A 19,719-nucleotide genomic window follows, 5' to 3' on the forward strand; every position below is an offset into this window, starting at 1 on the left:
AGACGCGACATTTGGCAAAACAACAGATGCATTTTTGCGCAAAGAGTGTGACGTCACTAAGCAACGTTTAGGGGGAGGTTCAATTGCCGTCGATGTGGCGCGTGGACGTCACCGCGATGTCCAGCTGCGCGCATTGCCAGCCATTCCGGTAGGAATATTTATTCATTGTTCTGTGCACCTCTGTGGGAGATTTCTGCCATAACATCGGCGAGATGTGTCTCCGTGGATGTTCTAGAGACACCTCACGCTGAATTGAATCTCCCCCTTCAACACCGCTTTTGCTCTTGTTAGTGTTATGACCAGGGCCGGATTAAGGGAATGGAGCACTTTCAAGGGCCCCCTGGATGCCATAGGCCCCTGGGCTGTAGCCCAGTTAGCCCTATGGTTAATCCGGCCCTGGTTATGACTGATTGCAGGGTCTATGAGTTTTCTGAACAGATCTGGGAGCGACTGTGACATCAGTAGCCAATAACATTCATGAGTATAAGTTTGCTCCAAGAGCTTGCACTCACTGGGTTTTACGTAAAATAGCCTCTTTCTGTTCTAGAAGCTACAAAGTCCTCCTCCCTTTGCCTCCCGGTTACTAAATTCAGTATTGTGTTATTAAATGACTAATCTTCTTTTTCCACTTTTATGTTACAGTAAATTCTTTCCAAACTAACCCTGAATTTTTGGCACAATTGCACATACAGAGCCGGAGTCAGGAAATTGCTGGTTCCGCATTGATACACAGAAAGGTTTGTGCTGCTCGATAAGTTATTACTTACCACTAGTTTATTGGCATTAAACATCCCTTGATAACAGGAGCCGGAGTGTAGGAGCACAATGCCGGGGCCATGTCTCTGGTTGTCCAGCCACATTCCTATGTACCGTTCTCCTCTGAGGAAACAGGATGAAATCAGCGCTCGGACTTGGAGAGAACTCAAATGATATTGTACAAATCTCTTCTATGTGTCATTTTCTCATACGGATCAAGGTATATAAACAAGATCCAAACCGCAAGATTGCGGCTCTTACTCGGATGTAGTTTGTATTCTTCTTTTTCAGATATTGATTTCTCCATGTAGTGTTGTAGGTACCAGGAATATTTTTCCGCAAACTGTCATTTTACTCAATAAGACAATTTATGACACCTTAGTTAGAGAGTCGAGACAAATAGATGACCCAGTATGGATCATTCTGTCTGTTCAGTGCTGGAAGAGTGGGAGTAGTGTTTGATGCCACCAAATCTTAAAAATTGAGGGTAAAGACATTTGGTATACAAGCCCCTGTCTGCCTAGAAAAATCACAGAGCGATCAGGGCCCTTTTGGCCCCTCAAATAATTTAATCCAGGTGGGCAGTGGACCTATCTTGGGTAATCAGTCCTGGGATATTTATGATAAGGAAAAAACATGACATTGCTCCTAAAAAAAATCGGCACTTTCTCTGTTGCAGTTTGGAAAATGAAAGTGAACAGCTGGGTTTATGCCTGTGGAGCAGTCTGAAATGAATTCCAGGGTCTTCGTATCAATAACGTTTACCTCCTTGTTAGTGGCTAACATGTAAGGTAGATTTTGTGTATTTTGGTGTAAGGAAATGCCTTGTTTGGGCTTTTGCAACTTTTCTTGGGGAATTCTTTTTTTTTGGAGGAAATGTGTATTCTGCAATTGTTGGAAGAAAGCACCCATGCTAATCTCATGTTAATTAGACCTTTTGATGTGAGTGTCCAATACCCCTTAAGGGAAAGGAAGGGGTAACTACACTTGCTGTCAGATGTCAACTGTTTCCAAAATTAGAAGCAGGAATTCACAACAAGGTTTTAGGATATCACAGATAAGTGTAAATATTGTTAGCTTTGCATTGCATGTAAATCCATGTTTTGGTAAACAAATTGCATCCTGATTCTAAAAATAGCCTGTGAGGCTGTGTCTAAAACTGTATAAAAAGAGAGCCCTTGTAAACTGAAATGTATAATTCTGATGTTCCATCTGACCTGACCACTGATACCTTTAATCAGTGGAACTGTTCTTGTCAGGACACTTGAGCGAAATAAACATCACTCTCTGCTTCAAGACCCTGCTTGACAACTTCTTCAATATTGCTGTAATCCTGTGACCTACAGATTATACCCTAAATCGAATCCATCCTCCGACTGTTCTGAGGTTGGGCCCCAGCTCTCCAGTACCACCACTCTGCCTGCTACCCAGCAGCCGTGGTCAGTGTGATAGGCCAGGGGAGGATCCATCTACAGTACCCTGATCCATAGTAAGCGGTCAGGGGTACCAGTCCAAGTGTACCAGCAGAGGAGTACACCAACACAGTTATCCAGAAGGAACGTGGTTCTGGATGCCATAAAGGAGTCCAGTGGTGGCAACAGACTCCTCCTACTGCGGCAAGAGGGGCGTATTCATAATGACGAAATGGGATGGTGGCAAAGTAAGCCCAGCCACTTCCCAGCAACAACAGACAGGGTAGTATAGGCGGTCCATACTGTAACAAAAACTATAACACAAAAACTATAACTTAAAAATGATAGAAACACAATTCTGAAACTATAATACAAAAACTAGAAACACAAAAAATATAAACACAAAAGCTATGAACACAACAACAAGGTGTAATTAAATGACATTGGCAGCCTATATTTAGGAACATGTAACCACACACTCACTTGTTAGAGCTCTCCCATACGCCGTACCCCGACCACTTGTCCTTCTCCCAGTTCCCCGTGTATGTAAATGGATTTGTAGAGGATACCACACTCTCCAGGATACCGAATCCTTGTCGCAAGTTGTCCTTAAAGTACCCTTTATACACAGATTCATCCGCGTACCTACAAATACATCACACAATATGTCATTGTGCTGCACTGTAATAACACAGACACATTATTCACAGTACAGGTCCCAGCCACGGAACGTATGTTTTCTACATCAGACATATTACAATTAAAGTAGTTACATTTACGATCACTTTTTCATTCTACCCTCATTTAAGTGGATGTTTTTCTCTGGTTTTGTTTCAAAATATGGCCTTATTGTCATAGCAGATGTCCATCAAGCCTATTTAAGGCACATTGGGTTGTGGCCCACAAGCCAGCCCTTGCTAGATGTAAACCCCTATACCTGGGAGGTGAGTGCATCTGATTTGAACTGCATTTTAATGGTGTTTTAAGCATATAAGTCAGTGTAGGACCTTCATATAATGAGGTACCCTTGATGCTGGGATGCAGGCTTAAATGTTTTGATCAAAATATGAACTAATACTAATGCCATGAAAAGGATAAGCGCTGACAACTGTCTTTTTGTTTAGTGGATGTTTGTGTTTATTAACATGAACAGGACCGGTCCTACGGTTCTTAAGCTAAGGCAAAATCAGAATTTACTGTGTTGACTTTAACGGATGCTGGGATAGTGGAGACTTGTGACAATATAACATCACAAGGTCCTAGGGCCCGAGTCCCTTGATAAGGGCCACACAACGCTACAGTGACTTACAACATCCTTATAACGTAGAGAGCACAGGGTGTGTTGGCCATTATAACACTGTATATCAACTGGGTGTGAAATTTTAAGTCAAGAAAATACACTGGTCTAGTGTTTGGGGTAAATGTTTTTAAAAAGAGAAATGTGAGTGAAATGCAAGAGTAAAAACTGGGGGAAATTCACTGTGTTATGTAATAGCCGTTATAGTGGTGTTTTGCCCAAGGCCAAAAGCACATTCTCTGACTGTTTATTGTCAGTCTGGAGTTGAGAAAAGGTCCACTCACGTGTTGCACATAAACAATAGTACATGTGTTAAGCTGGGTGCACACGTATGTAGTTATCATGCACATCACACAGTTCACAGCTGTTGGGTCAGATATTGCATTAGTGTGTACGCTCCCACGATAATGTTATATCACAGCCCAGCACATCGCATCTGTTGATTTGGTTTTCTAAACTTCCTAAAAATATTGGGATTTTCAGTCGTTGGTGAAATCGTTACACTGTTACATCTAAACAATAACTGCATAGGTGTGTACCCAGCTTTACATGATACATAGTTACTTTGTAGTGAGCTAGTTACATTGTAATATACTACATTAATAACAGAGTGCACTGTGGGTAGAAGGCTGGAACGGAGGACAAAACCACTGTCTTATTCTTTGTAAAGTCTTCCACTCATACTCTGATGAGTCTTTGCTTCAGAAAGTTACATTTCCACAAAACTCACAATTATCAGTAAATGTAAAACTCACCTGGACACCCAGATCGTCTCAGCGGCAGCGTAATGAACTGGATAATATGATTGATGTCACTGATTATAGAGTTATATTACATGGAAATGTATTGATATATTATTGTCCAATATGTAACAAATATTAGCAACAATTACAATATACTCTGTTGTACAGTACAATGGTGAATCCATGTTGCTTTTGGAAGGAAATTGGACAGGATATCCTGGAGTAATCTTTGCACTATATTGTTCATGTTAAATAATTGCTGCGTAAATAGAATCCAGTTCTGCAGACGTATTGTTCTACATTACAGAATATGATCTATAGAGAATGGTATTATCGTGCATGGTCTTGGCAGCGTCCCTGTCTAGGGAGATCAGTGGGAATAAACCTGATTATCATCCACGTGTTACTTACTCACAGATGCCATATCCGTGCATCGCTCCGTTCCTCCAGTGACATTTATAGCAGTTGTAGCTATCCCGGGATAAATCTGGTATTATACATATTCCAAAGCTAAAAACAACAAGAAAGAAGATTAGTCACAAGACATCCTCCTCGTTAACACTGACATTTATTTATTAACTTTTAAAAACGTTTTTTCCATTCACCCATCCCTAATTCCTAATGCAAAGGGATCTTCTGATGGTATTGACGTCAGTATTCCATCTGAGACATCTACAGAGTATTTCCTTCCCATCCCAGGCGAGGGATCGTACTATAGGATATATAATACTATAGGATAAGCCATTGTCTGGCAGAGTAGCCAATAGGAACCCAGCTAATCAATGACCCCCATAGGGGTCCTGGTAACATGGTCTGGGGTTTGGATAGGAACCTTTGTTCAGTAAAAAAAGACTTAAGGGGTCTTCTGGCTGACCCTCTGAAGATGAAGAACATCTTGGTATTCATCAGTGATCAATAACGTGGATCCTATTGAAATATACTGATAGTAAGTCTGAGCCTGGGAGCTATAAATCTGCCTCTAATAACCTCCTAGTACAGCCAAACACTGGCAGGTGGTATAAAGATCACTAAATAAATCACATTTCAGTTTACTTCAGTTTTTGGGTCTTACCCGTTCTCTTGACCAAATCTAAAATCCCCAACGTGATTGCGTCCATTTGGCCATTTTAACGTGCCCCTGTAGGGGGTGAAAGAAACATTGTATCATTCATTTACTCTCTGGGTGTTTCTTTTATTTCAACTGAAACATTTATGGATTTCGTTGCACAAGGTACATTGTGTAATCCATAATAACCAGTTCTAGTTAGAGATGCTCAGGCCCGGTTCCCCCGAGAACCGAACATACCCAAACTTAGAAGATCCGAGTACCAAGCTGACTCGGTACGCGCGCGCCCTCGGAATTGAAAACGAGACAAAACATCATTGTTACGTCGTCGGAACTCGAATCTCGCGAGTTTTGGATTCCTTTTTAAGATCCAACATAACGAGGGGTGGGAGGGAGGATGGACCCCCCTTTTTCTTTTCTGCCACTGCTGTGTGCAATGTGTCCTAGATGTGCTAGGAACTGCCGTGTGTTTGTGTCATTGCTCTGTCGCTTACCATCCAGCCAGGTCGCTGCAGTATTTGTCCGAAAGTGTATGAAAATAATTTTGTGACCTGTGAGGTGGTCTAAATTGACTGCAAATGACTTGAAATTAGTGTTAATAGTGTTAATAGTAAAGTAGGAACAAAAAAGGTGCAAAATTATGATATTTTCGGATTTTTTTCTAAAAAATCCAAAACCAAAACACACGAGGGCGGTTTTGCCAAAACCAAAACACGAAGCTAATCCAAATCCAAAAAAAACCCAAAATCAGTGCACGGGGGGTCAGTGACCATCTCTAGTTCTAGTACAGTTTAGAAAAGTAAAGTAAAAGTTTGTACATAAAAGTGTCTGTAGCCCACAGCAATCACGGTGCATAAGGTTCTATAAATGTAACACAATGTTTACCATGAGCCATAACCGGTATTAATGGGTCAAAATTATGACCCTGCAATATTTGTGTTCAACAAGTTTATATAGTTCTCAAAGATACAAAATTTACAGATGAATTAATTAGATAATGATTTAACTGTCTGTCTACCGGGTGCGGCTTTTAATAGCCGTACAATGAAAGATGTCCGAGAATTATGGTGGACTGTTTGCTTTCCAGGTAAATGGAAGATTTGGAAGCTGAGACGATGCACAAACCAAGTTAAGGCAGATTCCTAAATACACCAATAATACATCATTTTATACAGTGATTTATTAAACCCCCTCGTACCGGTCACACATGGACATCGCGCTACTCACTTTCCATGAGGTTTCCCCCAGGACATGTCGCCTTCGTACACCGCGTTCTTGAATCTGCCCTCGTTCTTGTACGTGTAACTCGACAAACGAGCCGTCGGCGGGTTGGAGTCTTCTCCGCTCTTTCCCCATAACGGAAAATCTCGCTTTCCCTCCAGACTCTGGCGAATCAGTTGATTTAATTTCCATAACCACAAGGCCTAAAACAACACGAGCAGATGAATAAATAACGGACAACTAATAGGGTAAATATTAGGTTTTCCAAAACTATAAAACAATTACTAACAGTTTCATAAAAATCACAGGTTCGTTACGTTGATCAGGCCACAAACTTAATAATGTTTTAGTGAATTCACATTAGAAACTTGCTCAGCTCCAGCTGAAACCTTTAAGAAATTGGGCAAAACGGTGGCTCAGTGGTTAGCACTTCTGCCTCACAGCACTGGGGTCATGAGTTCAATTCCTGACCATGGCCTTATCTGTGTGGAGTTTGTATGTTCTCCCCGTGTTTGTGTGGGTTTCCTCCAGGTGCTCCGGTTTCCTCCCACACTCCAAAAACATACTGGTAGGTTAATTGGCTGCTAACAAAATTGACCCTAGTCTCTCACTCTGTCTGTGTGTGTATATTAGGGAATTTAGACTGTAAGCTCCAATGGGGCAGGGACTGATGTGAGTGAGTTCTCTGTACAGCGCTGCAGAATTAGTGGTGCTATATAAATAAATGGTGATGATGATTAATTGATGAAAGACAGTTGACATGTATCATTAAGCCATTGCACACAAACAGATATAAACTCTATGTACTTAATGATGTCTTTCATCTCCCACTAGTGATGTCTGATGATAAAACATACATTATAAGTTATTCTGACATCATACAGAGTATGACAGTTATCATATAAATACAAAGTAATGGTAACAATAACATTAAAAAGTAGAAATTGAACACAAAAAGATAATGTTACACTCGAATCCTGGTTTATATTATGTGATATCTATTATATAATTATCTTTACCTTGTGATTGTGTGAATTATGGGATCAGAAATTGCTGCTGCTCTGAAGCAGATAAAGTTGGGTTCAACCTCAACCTACCAAAATTTTTTTTTTTGCCTTAACGCACATAAGTTTTCAATCAGTTTAATTTATGTTATGATAAAGGTTTTTCTAAACAGTCCCCAGGTTTAGAATGTAGAACTGAAACCGGCCAATTCGACCGTCTGGAGTAACCTTTGGGCTCCAGGTCACCTTTGGATTTGGCTGTGAGTCCCAAAACGCACAGAAAAAAAAAATAAATTAATGTCACCTGATAATAATGTAGTTAATTGATGATAAAACATTAAAAGGTAAAAAAGTATTTTCTTCTTTTTTCTCCATGAAATATATTTATCAGGATGTTATTAATGTCTTCTGTACATAAAATACATTGTTACAGTTGCTCCTGATTACAAACACATGTTCTAGCTGTATACACAGCCGTCATCACTAGTAATCACCACTTACACCTGACCTGTAGCTGGTACAAGTGATACAACTGAAAATCATGTACCTGAGAGATACCCAAAGCTTAAATCTGACGCTGCTGCGTGCGCTCCAGCTTGGTACACACTTACTGTACACTGACTATACACATACGCCCCCTCCCCGCCCTGAAATCGCAGACTGTAGTATGTGTCCTTTGTGCTCGAAGATGAATTGAACATGGCTGCAATCTGTGACATGCACAGAATCGGCGTTTATGTCCCTTCATGAATCAGGTCGAGTATGTTTATACCGTAGGGATCACAAGTGCGGAAGATAAGATGTCACTTAATGGACAGCAGTTATCTCTGTGTACAAAGGTTACAGACAATATTTATGGTATGCGGTCAGGTTACTGAAACAGGTAAAACAAGTTTTGAGGTTTAAGAAAACTGCTGTTAGTAAAAGATAAAACACAAACAGAAAACCAGGAATTATTCGTCATCTAACCTGGTGTTCTGGATCTTTCGTAGAAAGAAAGAATTCTTCTTCCGGTGTCACAATGCGCAAGATGTAGCTGGAACAGAGATCAGAGTTTAGTCAGATAAACATGTTTATCAGCCACAATGTTACCACAAATATTATCAAAGATAATAAACAAATGCTATAAGATGCCCCTAAAACAGACATCATGTAAAGGTTCAGTTTAATCGAATGTCATAGAGGTGGCGGAAGTCTGCAAACTGGAGAGAGAGGTTCCCCGATATGGACGTGTCTGCTGCACATAACACGGGAACCAGGAGATACGTCAGTCAGTGGCTATAATGGAAAATATTCCATACACATAAGTGGGGTTTATCCCACTTTAATGTTTATTAAACCACAGGGTATAAGTCATGTTACACACAGATACTTGTTTCTTAGCAGAAATATAACATGACGGACTGGCAGCTGCCAATCGTGCCCATCAATCATAAACTTTATATTATAATTAAACAGCGCCCCCCAGTGGCCAAATTATCATGTAGAAATAAAGGAACTAGTGCCTTGTGTACATAGTAAGAAGATCTCTATGGGGGATACTTCTGTAATATTAAGATTATATTTGTAGACCTGTGTTTCCTTACTTGTTTATTTCAGATTTCTGCTTCACCGTTAAGTCCACCCAAACAGTCGCCAAGTCAAAGATGTTCGTTTCATTCCCCTTAAATATGAAGATGAAGGAGAGAAAAGTCAGTGTTTACAAATTAGGTAAATGAAACATGCAAAACAAGCTGATTACAGTTCCTGCACTTGCTGCATGTACTGCAGGAAATATTAAGGGATGACTTCACCTTCAAATAACTTTCATGCATTATGTTGGATGTGACCTCGAGCAATGTTTACTACATATATTGGCTTATAAGTCTGAATTCCTTCTGTGCTCCTCACAAAGGACTATATATAATCCTGATAGTTTTGTTTATTAGCATTAATCACTGTTCTTGGATATGACACAGATCAGTTCTGCCGTCTGCATTGCAGACAGCCATTTGCATATAGCATTTCTGTGTCATGACCAAAGGAGACAAAAGTATCAACCAGGCCTGGATGATGTAAAGGTTTTGGTAAGAAACACTGAAGGAAAAGAAAATAGTTGGTAATGTACACTAATTTTTCAGCTGGATATGGAAACAATACATTGATGCCTTATAATGATTCTATACTATATATATATATATATATATATATATATATATATATATATATATATGGGGGTAATTTATCAAAGTCTGTTGTGCTTAAAATCACTGAAAATGTTGGCAATTTTTTTTTTTTAGAGATAATAATATACTACTTATTCTGTACTGATAAGTAAATGGTAATAATAATAATAATAATAATAATATACTACTGTACTGACGGCAACTTCCACTTCTGTCAGTCTGGTATTGTGGCGCTGCTCTGTGACATCATAACTCAGCCCATTACCAACATGGAGGAACAGCAACCACTAGGTAACAAGCTGCTGGTTACTGCCCCTGCATGTCAGCGACTGGCTCTCAGCCTGGGGGCACCACGGGTAACTGTTGTCACTTATTCAGTGTTTTAGGCACCTACTAAACCCTGGCACTGTGGAGCCCCCCTATGTCCAGCTAGTAGCAGCGCCGCCCTGCTGGCTATAATGACCAGATGGTATTATACCGATACAGATAAATGGAGAGAGGGTGGGAGCATGGAGTGCTGTGATGAGGAAGGGGATAAGGGATGGGGGTCAGATATGTAATTTCGGTATGCTTGGTGACCGTACCTGCAGGAAAACCAACATGTCACTGAAGAGGAGGACTCGGTCGTATCTGCCATTGGTGACCGTGACAGGAACATTCTTGCTGTCTTCTTGTATCCGCCGTTCAGGGGTACAAAGGGCAGCCTGCGAGACAGTGGCAAATTTATTTATCACCCCTCAGCAAACTCCGCCCAGATCTGTACAATAACGCCCACTTTCCTGCAAAGCCACACCCGCTTTCTTATGAACCAATCCCCTTTCATTTCGTTTTGTTTGGAGTTAATATTAAAAATGAAATTGTACATAACAAGGATGTGTATTTTATCTTTTTTATTTTAAATCAGTGAAGAAAAACAAGCAAAGTGTTCTTCTAATCTTAGGGGCAGAGTCAATGCTGCGCGACGGGTCTCCAGAGACAAACTGCGCAGATGTTGAGGCTCAAGTATCCGCCCATTTTTCTTCACACCCCATAAAGGCGCAAGGAAAAGTGAGCGGAGATTCTTTACCGTAATAACCGGACATAGCAGCCAATGGAGTCTCCTTCTAAGTGTCAGATTGGTTTGTATTAGATTATTGATTAAACGCTTTTTCCGATTTTCACATCTATATGTAAGAAATTGGCCTCATGTATAAACGAATATGATCCGCGACAACTGCAGTTCAGTGTGACCCTTGTAAGATGAGAGATGACGACAACCTCCATATTGGACCGATAGGTTTACATAGCGCCATAACCAAAGCTAAATCGTGACCGTGACCACCGCAAACACACAGTTGAAACATTTGCACATACTCTTGTTTATCGCTCCCATGTGTTCCTATTTTCACAGGACAGTCCCTATTTTTCCCCACCCTAAATCACTCACAATTCTTATTTACCCATAATTCAGGTTCTGGAGGAGCCCAGACTCTAAGGATAAATGGGGAGTGATTTCTAGAACTGTTTCACCTTATTTGGGACCTAAAAGGATGTGTGGGTTTGGTGTCCGAAGTGCTAACCGCCTTCAGCACTCTACCCCTCCCCAAAGGACCCCCCTTTCAATGTCACAGGCACCTGCCGCTGGTATGAGTGGCAATGACGGGGATTCCGTTATTCGGACATATGTCCCATCTGTCCTGGATCTGCAGCAACTGTTCTGAACCACAGGAAGTCGGGACACCCCCCGGGACAGATGGAGGCTAATAGCAGAACTGTATCTCTGGCGCACAGCGCTCGCCAACCTACCACCAGTCGATGCGACAGTGAACTCCACAGGATTTTCGTCTGGGAGGCTTCATCCAAAGATTGTCTGATATAAGTTTGTAGAGTCACAAATGCAGTGAGCGAATTAGTCAAAGGCACGATACCGGCATCCTGAAAAATTTGCAAAGATGGGGAGACTTGGTTTAACCAGATTGTTGACATTTACATTTTATATTTACAGAAATATATATGTTTACACAGCCCCATATAGGGCAAGAACGTCATAGACATCAGAATACAGTCCAAGACCTAAGTAACTAATAACTAAAGTGGTCGCCATATTGGAAAAAAAAAACTTTTTAAATAACATGACTCAGAATGCATCACTAAATGGCAATAAATATTGAAAAAAGACTAGGGTTTAAATTTGAATTATTGTAGATCAGAGACTGTGAAATGACCTGTATAGTGGTTTTATATTTGAATGGAAACAACTCTGTGTTACTCTACCGATGGCAGTGCAAGAGGTAAGCAAAGACTTTCTGAACCGGATTTGAGGTGGACACAGAACCCCTACATGACTGCCGCGAGCCTCCCACCGGCCCTCTCCTACCAACCAATGGGAAGAGGCGGCTCTTGGCGAGGAGCGGCAGTGAGTAAGAAGAGCCGTTGACGGGGGAGTTAGAGGAATCTGGGGAGAGGACAGAGAGGAGAAACAGACAGAGGACAGACAGAGGACAGAAACGGACGGTGAAGGTGGAGATCCTACAGAGGAGAGTCAGTATAAGGAGAGAACCAGAAAGTAAAGAGACAATCTCAGGGGGAAACGAAGAACAATGAAACAGAGACGACAGAATGAGGAGACTAGACAGAGAGGAAGAGACAGACAAAGTTAGGAAACATTTTATTTGGCAATAAAGAGGAGTAGGTGGGAAGAACAAGGGAAAACTACAGAAAGTGACATTGATGGAAAATAAATATTTTTTGTAAAGAGGGTAAAGGAGAGAATGGAAGAGAGTAGTCAGAGAAGGAGACCGTGCTGATCAAGGGAAGTAACAGCGGGAGCCGGCTGGGCTGGGGAGCGGGGGCTGTGTACTGTGAGCAGAGGAGTACAGTGCAGTCTACAGGGAGGGAGCAGTCACCAGGGGCTGGGGGGCATCTGCCCCCCGGGCCGCTCTCATAGTGGGTTACCTTGGTCTGGGTCACTGGACCACCTGTGTTTTATTTCCTTTAAAATGTTCCTACTTGGGTGCTGGTTCGTATCATGCCCCCCGGGCTTATATTTGCCAGCCCTCCCCTGAGTAGCAGAGAAGTAACAGAGAAGTAGCAGAGAAGTAACAGAGTGGGGAGGTTTAATATAAAAGGGGAGAAGGCACAGAGGGGTGTGACAGAGTCATATATAGAGTAAGACTCTGGTGAGAAGAACAGCCCAGGATCAGGGAGGTGACAGAGAGAGCACAGAGTAAGGTTTAGTGATCGCTGCAGTAATAATGCTGCAGATTAGAGGGGTCTCGTCTCTCTCTAGGTTGAGGTTGGCGATACTCAAGGATACTGGAGGGGGGGAGGGGAAGGAGGGAATGTTGACTTTTAGGGAGGGTGGTTTACTTTATTGGTGTAAAAATCAGACACCTGGGGCAAAATGTATCAAACTGCGATTTGCCTTTTTCAGCGATTTTCCCGGGTGAGTATGAACCCACCAATGTATGAAAGTGCAAGTTAATAGTAGCCAAAATCAACACTCTAAAAAAATCTCCGTCCCAACTTTTTGCCATTCTAGGAATACAAGTGGGAACATGGATGAAGCTGAAATTTTGCAACTCAGCGGAAAATTGCCCGTAAAAAAAATTGCCTGAAAAAAAAGAGGTGGTTCTGAGAGATCTCTCAACTCACCATGTTCTGAGCTATCTGCCATTCTAAGCATAACAGGAGGCAGAATACGAGTTTGCAGGTCTAAATATGCAGCGATTTCTCTGGTGAATTTTCAGCGTTATTGCTGCAAGTTTGACTAAACCGCCGCAGGTGGATAAATGTTTTAAAATCGCCACCACATCACCAGATATTGGATTTTGGAACCTTAAAATCACAGATTAATATATGTGGTGACTTTGCACATAAAATAGCCGTCGATCTCTAGCGATCTGTAGCAGCTTCGATGGAAAAATCACACTTTTATACCTTTACCCCCAGATCTGTTTGGGCGGCCCAATTAAATTACTTACACCTCCTGCGTTCCCTCAGTTACTCTCGGGGTGCTCTAAAGGCCATGTGGAAGCACCCTGCACTCTAATTGGTGGACTGTTCCAGTCATTCACCAATCAGATTGAGAAGACCTCCCACTAGTCTGATTGGTGAATGCCCTGCGCCATCCACCAATCAGTGTACTACTTGGTAGTACTACCAGTGTGCGTGGCCCTAAACTGCCTGTCAGCCGCCAGGTACATGTATGTAATGTGTGACCACAGGCAGCCAACCAGCCTGACAACATTAAAGCTGGCACTGAGGGCAGATGCTATCCTGGCTCATCCAGCCCCTACTGGGCAGGTGGGGTCAGGATCTCTTTCGTGGGTTGCTTTCGAGAGACGTCTTTCCCATTGGTCAAAGTGCGACTAATTGTTTATCACAGACACATAGTTCATCATTTGTCGCCTGTAGGAAATGAATGGGAAAGTCTGCAGGCTTAGCAAGATAATTATTATTATTATTTATTATTACCATTTATTTATATAGCGCCACTAATTCCGCAGCGCTGTACAGAGAACTCACTCACATCAGTCCCTGCCCCATTGGAGCTTACAGTCTAAATTCCCTAACACACACACACACACACACACACACACACAGAGAGACTAGGGTCAATTTTGATATCAGCCAATTAACCTACTAGTATGTTTTTGGAGTGTGGGAGGAAACCGGAGCACCCGGAGGAAACCCACGCAAACACGGGGAGAACATACAAACTCCTCACAGATAAAGCCATGGTTGGGAATTGAACTCATGACCCCAGTGCTGTAAGGCAGAAGTGCTAACCACTGAGCCACCGTGCTGCCCCAAATATAATAGTATATTTACCTCCAAAACAATATTTCCCAGAGTACAGCCATATTTGTGTAACATTATTATTTGAGTGTCATTGTTTTTTGTCTTTGTGTTTATTTAATCCCTTCACGGTAACATAATATCAGTCATCACTTCCTGCTGCTCCCGCAGTAGGTGTTCAGCACTCAGAGCGATGTTATGTAAATATTTCTCACACTCTGGTGTTTAATTCCTACAAGTGTTACCATGACGGCCGGACAGAGAAGGGTTTTTACCACGAGGAGGAAATATCTTATTTCTGACAGGTGCAAAAGAAATTCAGATTCACACAGATCTGATTCTTGGCAGAGTATAAATATATTATAATACAATGATGAGAAAATCAAGGTGTAACGTTAATACAATCACCCAAACATACGGTGATTCTGCCGGATTAGACATTATGGCGCATTGTGACCCAGGTCTACATTGGGCTGAGGGACAGAATACGCTTATTATAAGCATGGATTAGAGGGTCTGTGGCTTTAACTGAACCCTCTGTCTAGGTCATTATGTTACCTCCATTGTGTCATCCTAGAGGTATAGAGTCCCCATCTATAGTGGGTGGTCATACCCAGCATACCCTGACCAGCTCATGCATTACAGAATTATATAGTGGAAGGAGCAGGGTCCCCCGCAGCACAGAGTATATCAGGAGATGAGTGATGTGTTAGTGAGTACAGGGCTGCATGTGACAGGGGCAGTGACATGATGTGAGGAGGGGAATGGAGGCAGCAGGAAGCCACAGACTGAGAGTTATATAGTGGGAGGAGCAGGGTCCCCAGCAGCACAGAGTATGTCAGGACATGAGTGATGTGTTAGTGAGGACAGGACTGCATGTGACAGGGGCAGTGGCATGATGTGAGGAGGGGAATGGAGACAACAGGAAGCCACAGACTGAGAGTTATATAGTGGAAGGGGCAGGGTCCACCAGCAGCACAGAGTATATCAGGAGATGAGTGATGTGTTAGTGAGGACAGGGCTGCATGTGACAGGGGCAGTGGCATGATGTGAGGAGGGGAATGGAGACAGCAGGAAGCCACATACAGATGATGTATAGTGATGAGAGGTGTCTGTTTGTTTGTATAGAGGTGCATTTGACATCATAATTTTCCTGCACAGCTCGACAAAGTTCATACATCAAACTTGTTTCATAACGAACTTTGCATGGAAAATTCACCTCTTTACACTATTAATTATTTCCTTCTATCTATAGTTTATGTTCCTGCATTTTATTAATCTCCCATAATGAAAACATAAAGTGAATTAACATTAATAACAAGTGTACAATTTCCCACCGAGTGAAATGTACAATGATAAATCTGTTACAGACATCAATGTTTGTATTATAAGATTTACTACTCTATAAAGCAGATTACAATGTCTCACATTTCACTTCATGGAAAGCAGATATCGTATCATCGTCTTACGCAACGTCTTTCTAGGGAAACATTAATCCCAGTAATGTCAGAGTCTGTGAGGCTTCTTCTATACTTTCCCATCTGAGTCATGGATGGGACCATCTCTGTCTAGGTGCCAATGTTATTTCAGCCTTTTAATTTTAAATAAGGATCATACATTTATTTGTTACTCATCATCCTGCCCAATGCCGCAATATATCCATTATGATAAAACACAAGAGTAAAATTAAAAGGCATCTGTACTATTAGATATGAACACATTTAGCATCGATGTATTGCTGATACAAACAGTGTATTTAGTATGGAAAGTAATGTATGTGTCCAGCAGAAGGCAAATATACTGTATACTCCCAGCATATAGAATCATGAGATCAAAATAAATAAATCGCATTCCACCCAAACTCCGCCCACAAATCACTGCACCTGCAGAACCCCACCCACTTTTTGCGACCCGCGTATCTGGATGTTTGGCCAAAATTGGGAATATTGGGAGAAATGAAACCTGTCTAACACTATTTAGGGAGGTGGAGCAATTATTAAAATACATTTAATCATTTGGGAATAGTCAGGGGAGGGGGGGGGGGTGGAGTACTTAAGTCTAAATCTGAGTAATTGGTGTGCGATCTCCAAGTTATTGAAATTATTAGTGCAAATTGGTGAATTCAAACACAGGAATAAAAATCAATCATATTTTAATATATTTTTTATAGTCCTATAAATTGTATTATTATAATTACTTTATAGTGTATTCGGACACTTTTCTTTTTTAACACATTTTACATAATACAAAATGAAAAAATAATAATGCTCAGTGATGTCATAACTTATAATCAGTGTTAAGTGATGTAATCACCTATAACGGCACCAGTTATTTATAATGAAAGAACTAATTAGCATACCTACTATCATAGATAATCTGGATATAAGATGCTACATATGACCAAGCTCTGTAAGCTGTGCCCTCGGGGTTGCACTGAACAGCGGATTCTCAATATGTCACTTCTGGGTAGAGTTCTGACAATATTAAGCTTTTAACCGTTTCTGTTCCAGAGCTCCCCTCTTACAGGAAACATTATAACAATATACACATGGGACGTGCTGTACCTTTGACAGTGTTCCGTTTAGCTTTGACAGCAGTAGCGAGTATTGCTGAACATGATCCCGGAACGGTTCGATGAAGACTCTCTGTAGCAAAACATGAATGGGGGTCTCTGAGGTTTCTCCGACAAGCTGCAGAAGGAGTTTTTTATTCGCTTTCCAATAACTACTGTAGGAAACAGAAAACAGTTATTTTATTTATATTATTTAATGGTATGAAAATTGCTGTATTACAAATCTTGTTTTATTACTGTGTTATTGTGCTTGAGTCTGTTGCAGGGTTTTCAGATATCACATTAGTGTGTACGCTCCCACGTTTATGTTTTATAGCACCAAAACACATTGTATCTGTTGATTTGGTTATCTAAACTTCCTAAAAAATCACGATCAGCGATGGAACGATGTCGGGCACATGTGGCAGTGTGTACACACTCAGGACCAGAGCGTAGACAGATATCTGTAGTGTACAGAGTCACCATCTTCTCAGCAGATGGTTATGAGAGATGAAGATCACAGATCTGACAGTGAATCATGTAGGTGTGTACACATGAATCAGCATGATCATCGGGACTTTCAGTCCTTGGTAAAATCATTACAGAAAATCCATCTGTAGTAATATTACACAGGTGTGCCCAGCTTTATATATAGGAAACTGCAAGAAATAACATAGCACATTCCTGTAAACGCCGTTATAAACCCCTGTGTATTATTAGAGGATTACCTTGTTTGTTTGGCTGATTTCTCAAATCCTTTCATCACCTGATAACTTGTCACCGAGATGAAATATCTGCAATATAGACACAGTCAGTATCAGACATGTTTTACAACACGGACAGGGGACTGAGGCATGAAACAAAGGACAATGATGTTATGACAACATGCCAAGCAATAAATAAAGGGGAGGAATTTATCCACAGCACTAAATATAGATTATATATTATTATAGTATTATTACATACCTCCCAAATGCCCGAAGTCTTCGAAAAGAGCTTACATGGAAGTAGGAGGAGCTAAACTCAAAAGTGGGCGGGCCCAGGGCTTATTTTGTCCCAATTTTGCATAATATAAATATTGGGAGTTAAGTTTTTATACCACATAGCACTCGGCTCACTAAACAGTAGACTTACTTGTGGTAGTTACTGTTACATGATTGACACAATATTGGCTGTTTACGGTTAATATTGTATCAATTAAGTAATACAATATTCTTATATTTTGTGTCCAATTCTGTTCTCCTCAGAATTCGGCTCTAAGGGGTCAAAGGTTGACGTGATCTGAATAGATTAATTTTTAGGCAGAAGGACAAACTTATCTACCATTAGGTTTAAGGGACAATGAGAAAGGTCAACTAAATAGAGTGAAGTGAGATTTACGACTCCACTTATAACAATCCTGATCTATGTGGTTTCTTTATCTCAAGGTAACCAATGTTTATCAACAACTTTTTTACCATATTAGGAAATTGTAACTAAGAGTATAGATCATTACATTGTGTAAGAGAGGTGGATAAAACGTATTAGAGGTTGTACTTGTCTGCACAAGGACACAAGGTCACAAGGACACAAGGACACAAGGTCACAAGGACACAAGGTCACAAGGTCACACTGAGAGGTGAATGCCATAAAGACTTCATATTTGCTTCAGGAAACTATGAAAACACCATTTGCTTTATCATTACGGATAAACATATCGATGAAGTTATAATTATCCCGGATAAATTCAGTATATATGGAATAATCCTAATCTAATTAACATGGTGGTGATAAATTTTAGCAAACTATCTACAAAGATAACTACTTTGATATCCTGAGTAAACAAGTAGCGGTTTATGAACCCAGAGATTGTATCTATGCAGATTTTTCAAAACACGGACGGAAATGCGCAAGTCACGCCGAATTTTGTGGATCTCCGTTTCTACAGATGAATCTGCCGTTCACCAGTCTGAATCGGAGAAGAACGAATCATCTCACCCCATTTATACGTTTTAGGTGTTTCTTTCAGACTGGAAGTGGTTGTGTGCTCTTCGCCCTGTTATCTCATTTTAATAAGTTCGCTCTGCAAGATGAAATCTCTCTCTTTGCATGGACCCATAATACTGGGCACCACACAGCTCATCCCACCAACTGATGCAAATTCTACCTTCTTGCCCCTAAACAACGCCTGCACTTTAACAGGAAACGTGTTTGATTATTAATAGATTTTCTCTTTCCTGGGGTTGAGATTTGGGGACAGTTTGGTAATGAACATAATAAGGAAATTCAGCATTGACTTGAAGTTGTTGTGAAGTCCCTGACACAATGTGTACAGTACTCTGGATTACCAATAGTCCCCAAGATTAGACCCTAGCGCAATCCAGGAGGATAAAGTGTCCGAGGAACACCAGTAATCTTCTTTTATACGGATATAGACGTGATATTTCTTGATCCTTCCGGATTGGTTCCTTTACGGTTCGTACCCCGTGATTGGTCCTATTCTCCAGTGGCTGTTAAGCATTTGGCAAAATTTTGATGGCTCAAGACCATCTCTATAAAATATATGGGGATAACTCTGACTCCAGTTGTATATTTCAGGTCAGATCTGGTGTTTCTCACTAATGCTGGATTGTCTACATGTCACTAATCACTCATTTAAACAATAAGAATTTATTTAACGTTACTATTTATTAACGTTCTTCAGTTGGGCCAGCGGTTCCGATAGGATGCTGACCCGGTGAACAGT

The 19,719-nt window shown here is 41.0% G+C and overlaps 1 protein-coding gene across 4 annotated transcripts in view; it reads right to left on the reverse strand.

Annotated features, from left to right (window-relative positions):
* ALS2CL (ALS2 C-terminal like) overlaps positions 1-19,719 on the reverse strand; it is a 73,843-nt gene that overhangs the window by 23,380 nt on the left and 30,744 nt on the right. For 3 of the 4 annotated variants that reach the window (XM_075214150.1, XM_075214153.1, XM_075214149.1), the window contains exons 5-15: positions 17,723-17,788; positions 17,008-17,170; positions 11,450-11,578; positions 10,249-10,368; positions 9,086-9,162; positions 8,469-8,535; positions 6,502-6,698; positions 5,281-5,346; positions 4,620-4,718; positions 2,652-2,813; positions 768-879 (exon numbers count right to left, since the gene is read on the reverse strand). In XM_075214150.1, coding sequence (XP_075070251.1) covers positions 768-879; positions 2,652-2,813; positions 4,620-4,718; positions 5,281-5,346; positions 6,502-6,698; positions 8,469-8,535; positions 9,086-9,162; positions 10,249-10,368; positions 11,450-11,578; positions 17,008-17,170; positions 17,723-17,788 — 1,258 coding nt within the window. The remainder of the gene's footprint in view (positions 1-767; positions 880-2,651; positions 2,814-4,619; positions 4,719-5,280; positions 5,347-6,501; positions 6,699-8,468; positions 8,536-9,085; positions 9,163-10,248; positions 10,369-11,449; positions 11,579-17,007; positions 17,171-17,722; positions 17,789-19,719) is intronic. The other variant, XM_075214152.1, reaches the window with a different exon arrangement.

Source organism: Mixophyes fleayi, chromosome 5 (genome assembly GCF_038048845.1).
Source record: "Mixophyes fleayi isolate aMixFle1 chromosome 5, aMixFle1.hap1, whole genome shotgun sequence".
In the NCBI taxonomy this organism is placed as follows: Eukaryota; Metazoa; Chordata; class Amphibia; order Anura; family Limnodynastidae; genus Mixophyes; species Mixophyes fleayi.